The 15,122-nt window shown below is 37.6% G+C and overlaps 1 protein-coding gene across 1 annotated transcript; it reads right to left on the reverse strand.

Moving 5' to 3' along the window:
* Window positions 1-2,778: 2,778 nt before the first annotated feature.
* Window positions 2,779-15,118, reverse strand: tmem129 (transmembrane protein 129, E3 ubiquitin protein ligase). The gene is made up of 4 exons (XM_028801606.2): window positions 14,850-15,118; window positions 13,124-13,598; window positions 11,401-11,560; window positions 2,779-3,987 (listed from the first exon to the last, which is right to left on the reverse strand). Exons 1-4 carry the CDS (start codon window positions 15,052-15,054, stop codon window positions 3,736-3,738), a joined length of 1,092 nt encoding a protein of 363 aa, XP_028657439.1. The 5' UTR covers window positions 15,055-15,118; the 3' UTR covers window positions 2,779-3,735.
* Window positions 15,119-15,122: the final 4 nt, after the last annotated feature.

Below are 15,122 nucleotides of genomic sequence, written 5' to 3' on the forward strand. Positions count from 1 at the left end.
GACCTTTTCAAATGGATACCGACTGGTACTCCAAACCTACTTTTGTATGATGCTTCTTCTGTTTCATATTTACATTATTTAAATGTCATTATGCCTTACAATACATTGAAAATATTAAGTGCTAGTTTTTTGGTGCAGAATCATCAAATGTGCAGCATTATATATTACAATGACCTGCTGAGATTGCATTACACTCATACAAGGATCAGTGTTGGTTTTATAACATTTTCTTACATGGAAACAGACACTTTAATAAGTGTAAAGTACTCTGCTACTGCTCCCAATTGAATCCTGTTCTATCTCAAAAGCCACCTTATATATCTTTTGACAACGCTCCTTCTCAATGCTCCAACAGTCTTTCTAAATTAGGAGTCGGAATCATTCCTTTGTCATCCCTTCAGTTGGTAATCCATCTATCCATCCATCCATTATCCAACCCGCTATATCCTAACACAGGGTCATGGGGTCTTCTGGAGCCAATCCCAACCAACACAGGGCACAAGGCAGGAAACAAACCCTGGGCAGGGCGCCAGCCCACTGCAGGGCACACACACACCAAGCACACACTAGGGACAATTTAGGATCGCCAATTCACCTAATCTGCATGTCTTTGGACTGTGGGAGGAAACCGGAGCACCTGGAGGAAACCCACGCAGACACGGGGAGAACATGCAAACTCCACGCAGGGAGGACCCGGGAAGTGAACCCAGGTCTCCTAACTGCGAGGCAGCAGCGCCACGCTCAGTAGGTCAAAGTTAGTGATATTTTATTTAAAATGTGAAATGTACGAGTCAATGACACAGAGGATATAGAGAGCATTCAGAGCCCTTCATTTTTGGCACATTTTATTGTGTTGGAGATTTAGTTTTAAATGGATATATTTGTCATTTTTGACCATTGATCTACACTCAAAAACCCATAATGACAAAGTTAAAATGTATTCCAAAATGTTTGCAGCTTTATTTAATATTAATAGCTGAAGTATTTCACTCATATAAATATTCAGACCCTCAATTAACTATTTTGAAGCTCCTTTGGCAGCAATTACAGCTTTGAATCTTCTTGGGTAAATCTTTAGAAGCCCTTCACATCCAGATTTGGGTACGTTGTCCTATTCTTTTTTGGCAGATCTTCTCAAATTCTGCTGGATTGGCTGGAAGGCATCTTTAAGCTGCCATCTTCAGGTCTCTCCACAGATGTCCTATTGGATTTAAGTCTGGGATTTTGAAGGTCCACTCAAGGACAGTCAGGCTTGTCCCAAAGCTACTCCAGCATTGTCTTGGGTGTATGCTTCAGGTCATTGTTATGCTGAAAGTTAAACTGTTGCCCCAGTCTAGGGTCAGAGTGCGCACTCTGGAGCAGGTTTTCTTCAAGGACCTCTCTGAATTTGGCTGCCTTCATGCTTCCCTCAATTCTGACCAGCCTCCCTGTGTCTGCTGCCGAGAGGCACTCCCGTAGCATAATGCTGCCATCACCATGTTTCACGGCTGGGATGGTATCAGGCAGGTGATGTGCAGTGCCTGGTCTTCACCAGACATAAAACATGGAGTTCTTCCCAAAGAGTTTAGCCTTTGTCTCATCAGATCAAAGTTCTATAAATGGCATTTGGCAAACTCCAAGCATGCTTTCATGTGTCTTTTTAAGTCAAAAGTACTTTCCATCTAGCAACTCCACCTTAAACACTTGACTGATGAAGTGCTGCTGAAATGTCTTTTTGATAAGTTCCTCCATCTCAGCAGAGTACTTCTGAAGCACAGTTAGAGTGATCATTGGGTATGTGGTCACCTCCCTGACCAAGACCATTATTGCCCACTTACCTAGTCTGGCTGGATGGCCAACTCTAGGAAGAGTCCTGGTAGTTCTGAACTTACTCCATTTCACAATTATTAAGGCCACTGTGTTCCTGTGAATCGTAAAAGTTTCAGAAATGGTTTAATCCCCTTGCCCTGATCTGTGCCTCACCACGGTTTTATCACAGAAGTCTACAGAGAGTTGCTTGGACTTCATGGCCTGGTTTTTGTGCTGACATGTAGTGTGAATCATGGGACCTTATATACACAGATGAGTTCTTTTCTAAATGATGTCCAATCAGTTCAGTTTTCTAAAGGTGGCCTCCAATCATGTTCTATACACATCTAAAAGAAAAGTTAAAGCAGAGGATGGACCAGACCACAGAATAGGGTTTGAATACAGTACTTGAATAAAAGAAAGATTTTAGTTTTTGATTATTTATAAATCTGTATACCTTTCTGAAAACATTTTTTCACTTAGTAACCCATAATGATAAAGTGTGGATTGATGGACAAAAAAGGTAAATTGATCAATTAAAATTAAATTTACAGCACAGTAATGCATGAAGAAAGTGAAGGGGTCTGAATCCACTGTCTCATATATTAACATAACAGCTGGTAATGCACCTCCAGCAATCTGCTTATGTCAAGTCTTGATGACCAAGCATAAAAAATATTGTTTTGTCCGTTATTGGGAACATAAACAAATGGATAAAGATAATAAAGGTGCATGTTGGCAAGAATAATTTTTTAAGTGTTCACCAAGAAAAAAAAATAGTTTTTGGAAATATGATGCCAAAATCTCATACCATTTTAATAGCATGGTAAATCAATAAGATTTATGATACATGTTGGGCGAGTTGAAAATATACACTCTTTCAAATTTCATTGTTTTTATTTAATAAACATTTCCAGAAATATTGCACATCTTACCCAATTTTTTAAAATCTAATAATTACAATTAACAGAAAAAACAAGAGAAGTGTCAAACTTTTAAAACTTTTTTTATTGCTCTCAGTTGAATATTCAGAAAAAAGTAAACGTCTAGAACACCCTAACAGGTAAGCACCATTTGCAGTACCTATACGGATGTACTTCAAAAATTTCAAAGAGAAATTATTTAAAACCTTTGCACAAAGATAGCAATGGCCTTTTAAAATTGTATTGCTGGAAAATTCTATGGGTTATATCAGTTATTTAAATATTATACTTTAAAACAGATATTTAAATTGTCAGCAGTATTGCACGGTTTTCAAAATCATAATACAGCTTGTTGTCTTTTAGTAGTGATTAAAAAGTGACAGGATTTTGTAACTGTAAAATGTTTTGCACTACCATTATTAACAGTTAAATTAAGCAATTAAAAAATATGTATAATCTTATTGCTTTACATTTGTTAAATTCTATCTATAACTGTGGCTTATAAAGTATTTTAAACACTAATGTTTGGAAATAAAAATATACTTGAAAATGTTGTGAACTGTCAGTAAGATTACAGTGAACGTAAACAAAAGCCAAATTCTGTAAATCTCAAAACTATGTAATTACTGCTGGAAATATGAAGTACTGATGTCAAAGGTCTACAGGCTGTGGTTGTTGGTATTTAAATGGAAAATTAAAACAGGGTTCAAGTAATCATAAACATTAACAAAGAAATAGTTGCTGCCAAGGACAGAAAATGTTTCAGAAAGCAATTTCTTTCCTTAAGAAAACTTCAAAATAATAAAGAAATAACAGTAATGACCATAATTCATAAATCAACTTCAATGTTCCCTAAGTGTTACAACAGCATTTTTAACAAAAACAAAAAAAACAACCATCATTGCATCCATTTCCTCGCAATGGCAAGAGATTAGAAATCCTGGGTCTGTTTTAAAATGCTGTTTTTTCACATCCTTTATGGATATTTATGCTTAAGTGTCACTGTTCATTTGTGATTTCCACATTAATTATCCACCAAGCACACATCAAGAATACAAAATTTTGCCCTGCAGGTTGGACAGGGAACCCTGCTTGATAGCCATGTCTCAGGGTGCTGCTGGTCCTGTCGACTTGCAAACCATTTGCCCATGCAGGTCATGCACCACATAGGGCGGCAATAACAGTCTTGGCATTCTCCATCATCATCTTCCTGGCACAATTTCAACAGTTTCATGTTGGCTGAGGCTTGCATACAGCCAATACAAGGTTCCAAATCCTACCAGCAGATAAGCAGAAAAAAAAGAATAACTATCAAGTTAAATCAAAAGCTACTCTGTAAATTAATGTGAATTTTCATCATTCAGCTCATTATTTGAACAGTATACACTAGGACAGACTCCAACAGACTGTAAGCCAGCTGTTTATTTTCTGTCTATCATCTGCATTATAGAAATGACCTACACCAAGAACATTTATGAAACATCACCAAGTGTCTTTTATCATCAAGTTTGCAACACAGAACTGTTACTGCTCATATTTTATTTATAGTGTACTGTAAGAGAAAAAACACTAAACCAGTCATACTCTTTTAACAAACTAGATAGGCTGCTATGCATCTTTTTCAACATATGTGAAAATATCAAGATTTGAAATGACAACAGTATCTTTATATAAAAACCACTTCTCATTATTATATATTATTTAATCATATCTATACATACTAGGGGGCTCCGCCCCCTGCTCGCTTCGCTCGCCAACCCCTGGTGTTGGGAATGACAAAGAGCGTGATGTATGAATGAGATATAGAATAGTGTGACGGTGTAGATGATGCAAATAGAAAGCAAACAATAAAGTGTGTGGCACAGTGTAAAGGTTTATTTGAAAATTTCTTTGTACACGCCGTTTAAGTGTAAAAGGTAATTCCAGCTCAGAACTTGTAAGGTCATTTAAGATGGTTATTGTTGTGATCAGAGTCAAGTTTGTCAGAGCTTAGAAAGAGTTGTGTCTTTCCAGGAAGTAATGGAATGACTTGGGTATTTATGTTTTCCACATTAATATTTTTTGGACATAATATAGTGCGTTGTGTTAAAAGGGGCATTTGGTCTAATGAGATTGCTGTTCCAAATCTCTCTGTAACTAAGTCATCGCAGATAAAGGCTTGAGGAATTGTAATAATATGTGGCTGAAGTCCATCTGTATTGGTGAGTGTACCATCTCTCAGTTGTAATAAGCAATTGTTATGATCTGGTTGTGGACATCGTATCTTTTTTACTAACTGTATCTTTTGAAAGCAATGCCAATTGTCTGCGTATTTTAAGGTGCACTGAACAATAGCTGAGTGCATGGCATCTGGAAGAATAGCTAATCACTGTCTAAAATCTCCTCCTCATAAAAGTACCTTTCGTCCAAATCGAATATTATTATTCATAAACGTTTGTTCATGCCATTGAACATTCATCAATAAACAACATTTTTTCAAGACGGATGTCACGTGCAGTGCCACCGTTAATGTTCATAGTGGATTCCGATTTGTAGGATCTAATGTAGTTGATAAAGATTTCACTTTCAGGTACATTGTCAGTTATAAGCTTGTGTAGATATTCAGTATATGAATGTAAAGAAGGCAGTCTAATTTGACCCTTTTGACAACAACGTGTAAATGTATAACTTGTATTGCCAGTTGTTTCTTCAGGGAAGTGAACTGAATGACAATGATTGCAAATGACATTCATTAATCCGAATGAATTTTCCTGGTGTATGTTTTGCTTGTGCCGTTTGAGAGGCGCGTTGTTGCATGTGTAGTATTTGGGACGTGTTGTTTTGGAGCTGTAATCGATTTGCCTGTGCTGTGTGAGAAGCCCGTTGTAGCCTTCGCTGCCATCAACGTATGTCTGAGACGGGAGGTGTTTCGTTTTGAATCCGTGCCTGTTGCGATGCAGCACTTTGATTGATAGTTTGCGTCATGTGGATCTAGGATGTAGATTTGTGCATATTAAATGAACTATTGTAGGATCTAATGCAGTTCATAAAGTTTTTACTTTTAGGTACATCGTTAGTTAGAAGCTTTAGTTGAGCTTTGCGTTTTTGGAGTCGAGTCATTTTTTCTTTTAGAAATATGGATAAGTAATAAGGAGTATTGCACTCACTGTTAATATGGAGCCTTTTCTGCGGTTGAACGGTTAATAGTGCCTTATTGTAATGAGATCCACCTATGCTGCATAGCCGTCTATTTTGTTGTTTCTTTCGTGTTCGTGTGTTTGTTCCTGTTATCCTTTCCTTTTCGTTTTGTACCCGTGACCGTGTATTCATGACTTGTTTCTTTCTCAGCATGCGAAATATGGATAAGTAATAAGGAGGATCGCAGTCACTGTTAATATGTTTCCTTTTCTGCAGTTGAACGGTTAATAGTGCTTTATTGTAAGGAGATCCACCAATGCTGACACCTATGCTGTCTAGTGTGAAGGTGTTGATGTTCACTTTAGAATATGTGGCTTTGGGTGTCACTTCTTATGGATGTGTGTGTGTGTGTGTGTGTGTGGGGGGGGGGGGGGGGGGGGGGTTGAGGATTGTTGTCGCGCGAGCGTCTTCTTTCTTTTTGTGTTCCTGTGTCTTGTTGAATCCCCCTGTTTGTGTGTGTCCCGTCCCTTGCTTGTAGGGTCTGTGGGGTGGTTTTGTGTTCTTTTTTTTGTGTTCCATGGGCTTGTTGAATCCCCCTCTTGGTTTGTGTCCCGTCCGGTGCCTGTTTGGGGGGAGGGGGGGGGTGCCTTGCTGTTGTGCGCGAGCCTCTTTTTTTTTTTTTTTTTTTTGGGTCTAGTTTCGTGTGCAATGTGTTTCGTGCTTTGCCTGCGTTTCCTCATTTCTCCATTTTTCCTGTGCTCACTCCTTTTTTCTGTGGTCTTGTCCGCCTCTCGCGGCCCCTCATCCGCCTCTCTCGCCCTCTTTTGTCCGCCTTTCTCGGCTCCTCAGCCGACTCTCGCGGACTCTTTTTGCGCCTGCGCAGTACGTCTTTTTGCAGCTACGGCCTATTGCCGGATGTGCCTGCGTCCATCATCCGGTTTAGCATTCTCGGTTAGTAATATGGATAAAATCCCTATGTGCGTCCAGGTGTCCGTGTGTGGGTGTCTTCTGGTGAAGTGCGCATGCGCGGGCTACGGTGCGATGCGCGATATTACTGTCAGAGAAAGTTAGAGGCGTTTTAAGGAAATACAAACCAGTATTACTGCGACAGGTAATTAAAGGTACACAGTACAGTGACACATATTACAGCCACATACAAGCCAGTATTACTGTCAGAGGACATTAAAGGCATATTACCGACGCACACGCCTGTATTACCGCCAGAGAAAATTAAAGGTATATTACAGACGTACAAGCCAGTGGACGTACAAGCCAGCGGACATACAAGACGGTATCCTTCAATAAGGGCGTGCACAAAAAGGCGAGCCTCAAAAGGGTGACCTCAATTGGGCGCAGCGAATAAAGATCTGCATAAAGATCACATATTCCAGAGCCATTTGAACTAAATTATCTATGAACGCCTTTATTCGCCGCGCTCAATTGAGGTCGCATTTTTGAAGCTCGCCTTTTTGTGCGCGCCCTTATTGAATAGAGCTGTACAAGACAGCATTACTGTCACAGAAAATTAAAGACACACAATACACGGCGGCAGCCCACGAAAAAACGGTCAGCTCAGCAAGTAAACATCAACAAAAGAAAGGCTGAAAGAAAGAAAAATACGACCAACAAAAAGAATTGAGGTCAAAGTCCCTTGCCATTTAATATAGACTGTTCCTACTAATGTTTATGCACTACTGTTCTAGCGCCCGTTATTGTAACGGGCTAAATGACTAGTTATATATAAAGAGTATCTTTATATAAACAGGAAGTAAAAAAAAATGAAAATTTTACTTTGCAATAATTTCTTCAACAAAAAATTAACAACTATGTAACAGATAGTAAGCACACCCTTGGATCTAACAACTGGTATTGCCCAGTCTGGCAGAAATAACCTCATGTAGTAGTTTCCCCAATACTGTCTGCCAGCTTCTAACATCGTCTGAGAAAAAGCTTTTCTTACCTCTCCATGTAGGATATTTTCAGCTGTGAGATATGAGATGGCACGAATGGCAAATCTCCCTGGCCATCCTTCAAAATGGGAAAGTAATGATGTGCAACACAAGACTATTAGACTAAACAAATCAAATGACCTATTAAGTTTAAAATCAACTGGAGATGCTAAGAATTGACCAAGATTTGGAATTGTATCAATATTGATCCAACACACAGCATGAAAGGTGGGCAAAGAATCTCCAAGGGTCACAGCTGATAATCTGCAGATATTAATTAGGGCTTGGGGTCAGAATGTCTCCAAACCTTCGATCAGAAGCCACCTACATAACCACAGGTTATTTCGGAGGCTTACCAGAAAAAGCCTCTCCTGCCATCAAACAACAAGCTCAAGCACCTAAACTTTGCCATATGTCACTGGAACTTTCAATGGGGCCAAGTTGCACAGCCAACCATTAAAATACACTCAACAGAAATCAGAAGTCTGTTTTACTCTTTGCCACTGAACAAGTTTCTCAAATTTGTCATTCTGAAAAGTGAATTCCCAAGAAGGGACTCTCCTAACTGTCCTCAGTGCAAGCCACATGCTAGTAAATTCAATTTTAGAAAACAATAAACAGTAAGAAAAATAGTAAAAGAGGGACTAACCTTGAAATGCTGTAGCTCACACACACTGCTTTTGTGAACCTCCACCCACTCAGTACTATTGCAAGACAGGAAGAAAGAGAGGACCCTATGCATACACCTTTGCTTTATATCAGTGCCCATCTGGTTCAAATTCAACCTGGTGTACAAGTACATTCATTTCAAAAAATACCCCAGTGTCCTATAACCTTATATCCTTATCCTACACCAAGATCTGAGACATACAAAAAATACATCTTCTAATTTTATCAAATCATGCCTGGACTGGAAAGCAGCACAGGCAAAATGTAAGAAAATACCATTTTGTGAGTTCTATCTCAAGCTCAGCACCTAGGTATTTGAATTTACCTTGCTGAAGTGGCAGCCTACTCTTATATGTGTAAATTGTGCAGATATGGGAAATGACAACTGGAACCATTACTATCACCACCATCGGCTAGGAATTATCTGCATGTCTGCCAGGAGCACCCGAGTCCTCTAAAATACAGAGAAAATAAACACTGCAAAACAAATATGGTACTGCACTTTATGACCCAGTAGCCAAATGCACACTTAGGCGCTAGGGGTAGATGGGGAGGACAGTACACCAAAAAAAAGAACTTACATATCTCATGGAGCACACATTTTTGTCCACCAGTCATTGCTTAGATTCAGTGTGGATCTTTTAATGGATTAGTAAGGTAACAATAGTTCATGTCCTTGAAATTCTAAATGTTTTGTTACCTTAAAAAGTGCTTCTACCTAGCTGATATTACTCCTAAAATATGGTATCATACCACTAACAAGAGCAAACAGACAACAATAATATTGACAACATTTTTAATTGACTTTGTGACTGTGATATGTCGACAGTAGAATAGATTAAAAACTATTGATGTTTGAAGGCTGAACTTTTCTACTCCGTGCTTTAAGGAACCAGCGAGTCTTAAGATACTAATTAAAGTTTACATTTTTCTCAATCACCAAGAACTGGTGCAGGATAACTTTGTAAATGACAGAAGGAAACGTGTGTTATTTGTTCAGTCAAGTGTGCTTTATCTTACATTAGATTTTGGTTAAAGACTTGAAAATATTCAGTATCAAACATTTCTAATAATAGAGGAAATTGGAAAGGGGAGAAACACTGTATAATACATACATAAGTACAAATTCTAACTCTAACAGGCGCATACTTAAAGCGATGTATGCTGAACATGAAAGTTTTACAATTTCACTTGTCTACAGTCACATCTGAACATTTTCACAGACTAACCTGGGCTGTAGCACAAGGCCCTTTTAATTAAGATATATGAAAAAATAGTTGTTCTTTTTAAAGGAGTACTCCAATTGCTATACTGGATGATCCAAGTCTTCTTTGACCCTTTAATCAATATCTCTAAGATAAATCATCCACTGTCATCCCAAGGGTTTATGCATCTCCACCGAACTGCGGATAGTGATTGAAGGCAGCCATTAAATGGAATTTGTAAAAGTATGAACTGATTATGGGATGTCAGAACAGAAAGTATGTGCACAAGAAAGTGATCTGTTGTGTTATAATAATGATAGTTCTCCGTCATTTTCCAGTGACAGCATTATAGACGCTAGTTCTAGTGGTAGCAAAGCATACAAGGTCATGACTTTTCACAAAAGGTAAACTCTGATGCCAGTTCTGAATGTTCATAGTGTAAAAGGTCCTTTAGGCAGCTTTCAAAATTACTGTTCACTGATCTCTAGGTCACAATGCAGATTTATCAGATACATATACAGTACTATCAATCATGATTTAAATCATACTCTCAATCAATCATCTTTGTTTTTAACTCTACTGACATCTTGTAAAGCACTTTTAATTACATTGTTTGTATGAAAATGTGCTATATAAATAAATGCTGTTGTTCTTACTTGACATGGCCTATTGTGCTTGAGGGCCATAAAGTATAATTTTAAGCTTTAACATTGCCCCCCCCCCCCCCCCCCAACCCCCCAAATCATTCATCCTTCAAACCATTCATATTCTCAGATGCTGTTTCTGGCTTTTCCGTCTATAAATACACCTATGAATGTACTACTTGTTTCTGTGTAATGCCTATTCAAGTTTAGGTGACTCCTAAGCTTTGACATTACATACTAGTTTTCCGTGGTTCAGAACACTTAGGTCAGGCAGAACAATAGTTCAAGCCTAGGGGCCCCGCCCTCCTAAGTCCACCCCTGCCTTCAGTCAGAAAGTAGCTCTTTTGACCTTTTGCAAGTTTTTCATTCTATTTAAACCTAAAATCCAAGAATAAGCTATGAATAGGTCCTCATTTTTAGCTGTAAAAATATCACTTTTAGTTTATCTCCATTGTTTGAAAATATCTCTTTTTATCTTTATTAATATTTTTTAAAGTGGGACCACTGTCAAAATGTTATGTGTGAAGCAGATTTATTTTTATAGGAATTTTAAACTGCTTTTACAAATGTCTGCCAGCTAAAATCACTGTTAAAGCCATCCTAATTCAATTATACATACATTGTAAAATTAACTTATGATACATAGTGATATATGAACTTGTACAGTATGTACAGCTTACTTCAATAACTACTACGTCTTTAATTGTGAAGCCCGATATTAACAAGTTTAAATACAAGTTTAAATATGCACAAACGCTTGACCTGCAATATAATGACATCTATAGACATTACTATTTTCAGTTGAGTGTATTCAATCCTATAATGATAAAAAATGATTAAATAATTCATCAATATAAAGTTGTCTAACAATAGTATCTAAAACATTTATCCATAAAAGTGACAATAGAAGATGTTAAAACTCCTGTGTTTATTTTGGCAAATTTAAGTAGAGGATCTATATTAAGATTTTATGCATTAACTTTTTAAGTTCAGTGTTTAATGATCTACTATTGAATATAGATGTCCTCCATATAATTTTCAGCTTATTGTCATATAGAATAAAACCTGTAACACTTACTGCCACTTCAGGATTTTATAAACTTACCTGACCACTAGGCAAAGAATAACGTTGGTTCAATTCCACCTGACATTTAAATGTTTCCAAAAACATGTCACTTAGGGTTTGGTGGATGACAACGTTAGCAGCATTTCGGATTGGAGCATGAAGCTTCTCACGCATTTCACCATATTCTGTTGAATTCAATCTAGATGTAAAAAGTAAATGTAAACAAATTCTTAACAGTACTATCTGTAAAAAAACACACACAAACATGTGCAAGGTGCACTTGTTCCTACTACTGCAGATTACTACCACATTGATTATAATGCATTGTTCATGAACTCAATAGCAAATTTTCTGTTACTTAAGTGCTCATGTCAATGTGTCTGTTATCTATAATTATGCTAAATTCAAAGGCTCTCAAAACTTCAGCATTGCCAATGTTTCCTCTAATTTGGTCATACATGGATAATTGGTTGTCTACCTATATCTACTTTGAATAGAATTGCTTGGACATACAGTAGGATGATTTCAATGGCTGAGCAGTCACTTGTAAAGAAAGATACATGCATGCATGTACATACTGTAATAAAGTGATCACCTCGCTTATGCTGAAAGGGAAGGCTAGATTCCTGTGTTTTTACAGGTTGTTTGTGTTTGCCTTTGCTAGAATATCATCAGAAAGCAGAAAATCTATTTTAATTTAAAAAGACAAATGTAAATATTAGGAGGAAAAATTTAAAAAAAACAATGACATTACTTTTTCTAAAAATGAGAAATGACACATCTTTTCATTTTTAAAGGGCATTAAGATGTTAATGGATAAATAACTGATCAAAGTGTATATTGCAGTATCTTTACATTTTTGCTGACTTCTGAATATGTTCAAGTTACAATACATTCATTTATGTACTGTAGATTGACAAATGAGGAATAGCAGTAACTGTATTTTAACTCTTAAAGGATTACCATAAGCCAGGAAAATGCGTATAAATAAATAACATAGTCAACTTATTTTAATTCTGGGTCCTGGGGGACAAAAGCCCTTCCTGGCAGCAATGAATGCAAGACAAAAAATAGCCTCGGTCAGAGTGTTAATCCATTGCAGGGCCCACTCACACATTCACAAACTTCATTCATATTACCATAAACCCAATCTTGAATCACTAGTCAACATTTCCAGCAAACCTTTGGGGTGACGGACACAAAACCCATGCAGACATGCTTGAGAACACACTCCACAGGAACAACGACTAGGAATGAACTCAGAACACTGAAGCTGTGAGATGGCAGCACTATCATAAAAATGTTTTTCATTATTTAGAAATTTCTAAACAGACAGTATGCAAATGTCTGAATAATCCAACAATAATACAAACATACATTATTATGTGACTAGTTTTCTCAGGTCCACCTGAAAAACAAGTCAATGTAATACAATGAAAATACATTTTCTGCTCTCATGCAAGTGTCTTTTATAGTACCGGTACTTACTGTATACTAAAACAATGTTCAATGAACAAGACTGACAGAGGTGTTTGTGTGCATTCAAACTGCAATAAAAGACTGAGCATGCATCAATTTGAGTTCATTATTGTGATTATTAAGAATGACTATCACCTGCCTAAATTTTAAATTACTAAATAAAATAGCATTAATTTTAATAAATCACAATCCTATGCTAAAATATCCAAGATACAAATAATCTTAAAACAAATATACAATATGCCTTTAATGAAAAAGAATTTTACTCGTGATGGTTTATTACCTTATGTCAAAAGGTTTTATGTTAGGGTTGATGCTGGCGACACAAATGGTAAGAAATTGCACTGGAGTATTAAAATCCGGGGATAGTTCATGTTGTTTAGAATCTGTCACTGTCAAATGAATCTCCTGTTGCTGTGCAATGTGCACATTATATGTTGCTACCTTAATTACCCAAGTGTCTGTGACAATCACCCTAGCACCAGGAGCGCCGGTGGCAAATTTATCAATACGGCGAAATTCAGTGTTGAGAGAAGATGCCACAGCTCTCCAGCCTGATTGAGGAAGTGCATGGCTTGCAAGTGTCCTGGCAATGGGATGGTAACTCCATTTCCTCCATGACCAGTAGTATACTAATATGACACAAACCAAAGGAAGAGCAAATGCCAAGGAAAAGTACAGCTGCCATCCATCGCTTGCAAGATGAACATTATATAACTTTTGTTCTGGAGATGCAAAACACATTCCTACATAATAGCCTGTAAGGTATGAAAGAAAAAAAATGATTAGCATCTAAATAAAGCAAGCTTGTCACAAAACAACAATGTGTGCAGAAATATGCAAGACAAGCATGTTATGTTACTAAACATGTTTTTTACATTAACAAACTATTAATGTGTCATGTTTTACAAGGCTGTCTTTTCAGTTGACAATTTAATGAAACACAAACTTTGCCATACCATAACACACACATTCCACATGCCTATTGTCTTCCTCTTCCCATACATCTATTTACATTCTATACATTTCTTTTAATACACTTGTTAAAAATTACAGACAAAGTGAGTCACTGACATAGGACATGGCTTTTAATCCACCTCTGCAAGTACCCATGAGGTCTGTACTTGTTATTCAAACCAATTTATTGGTCTGAAAACTACTCTAGATAGATAGATAGATAGATAGATAGATAGATAGATAATCACCCTAACACCAGGAGCGCCGGTGGCAAATTTATCAATACGATAAAAAAAATAGATTTGTCCCCTGGGGGAATCTGGAGTTTTTTTGCAGAAACACAATACATTAATAAATAACACACAATGGTCTGAACACATGCCACAATGCCTAAAAAGAAAGAAAACTTCTGACTTGACAGTCACAGTGAAACATTACATTTAATTTGATGGCTTGTTTTTGCTCCTGCCAGGAAATGCTTGGCAACTACATTATTTAAGACCCTTTGACTCAGGGTTGAAACTCTCTGCAGCATGGAAGGGTACATCACTGGTAAAGAAATTAAAATGTTTAAACAGCAGATAGGATATTCTACACAACGCACTACAGACACTAAACTTTATATTCAGTGGATGGTTTATTTCAATAGGTATGCAGAACTGTGGCATAAATATGAACCATCGGTAAAATCCAACTCTAAATCTGCTGAAAACTCCTCTTTTTTTGACAGTAAATACTGCATATCACATTAATCAGCAAAGCCAGTTTCCTTTTAGCCGCCTTTTTTGGTGATGTTTTGGCTATTGCTTGAAAATCAAGTGACAGAAGTTCAGTGAGCACAAAACGACAGGGTTGGAAACTTTCGGCATTACGTGCGCCCCTTCAAATTTGCCTTCTGATGCTTTCTTCTAGTCTGTTGAGGAGAACGGGTGAAGTCAGCATTTCTCAGTTTATTAACAGTTACGCGTCTGGATAAGTATACCCATCTCCTTCGTCTTCCAACTCCGCCATCGAAATGAAACTGAAAATGTGCCCCGGTTGGCCGCACTCACCTAGTGGCAATAAAGAGTGCACAAGTAGTGTCGCGCAGGTCCTCTTAATGTGGTAGTGAACAAATGCCACGTCCTCGCTGCCAAGCCACCCTGACAGCAAATTCTGCACCGTCACCCCGGCAGACCGAAATTCATTGGGAGGAAAAACGAAGCAAACCGCAAACACCACGTATGCCAAAGTAAAAGTAACCTCGGGGGTCTCCATATTTACTAAATGTGAAGGCTGTTTAAAACGAAGCGTGTGCACCGTAAAGCTTCCCCATCGGAGGCGCG

The sequence above is a fragment of the Erpetoichthys calabaricus genome, chromosome 5, assembly GCF_900747795.2.
Source record: "Erpetoichthys calabaricus chromosome 5, fErpCal1.3, whole genome shotgun sequence".
NCBI lineage: Eukaryota > Metazoa > Chordata > Cladistia > Polypteriformes > Polypteridae > Erpetoichthys > Erpetoichthys calabaricus.

Bases quoted from the DNA above. Each gene is read 5' to 3' on its own strand.
- tmem129 (XM_028801606.2), bottom strand. From the start codon at position 15,054: ATGGAGACCCCCGAGGTTACTTTTACTTTGGCATACGTGGTGTTTGCG. The intron at 13,599-14,849 runs GTGAGTGCGGCC...CATACCTTACAG, and splicing joins GCACTCTTTATTGCCACTAG to GCTATTATGTAGGAATGTGT. The intron at 11,561-13,123 runs GTAATAAACCAT...TTTTACATCTAG, and splicing joins ATAAAACCTTTTGACATAAG to ATTGAATTCAACAGAATATG.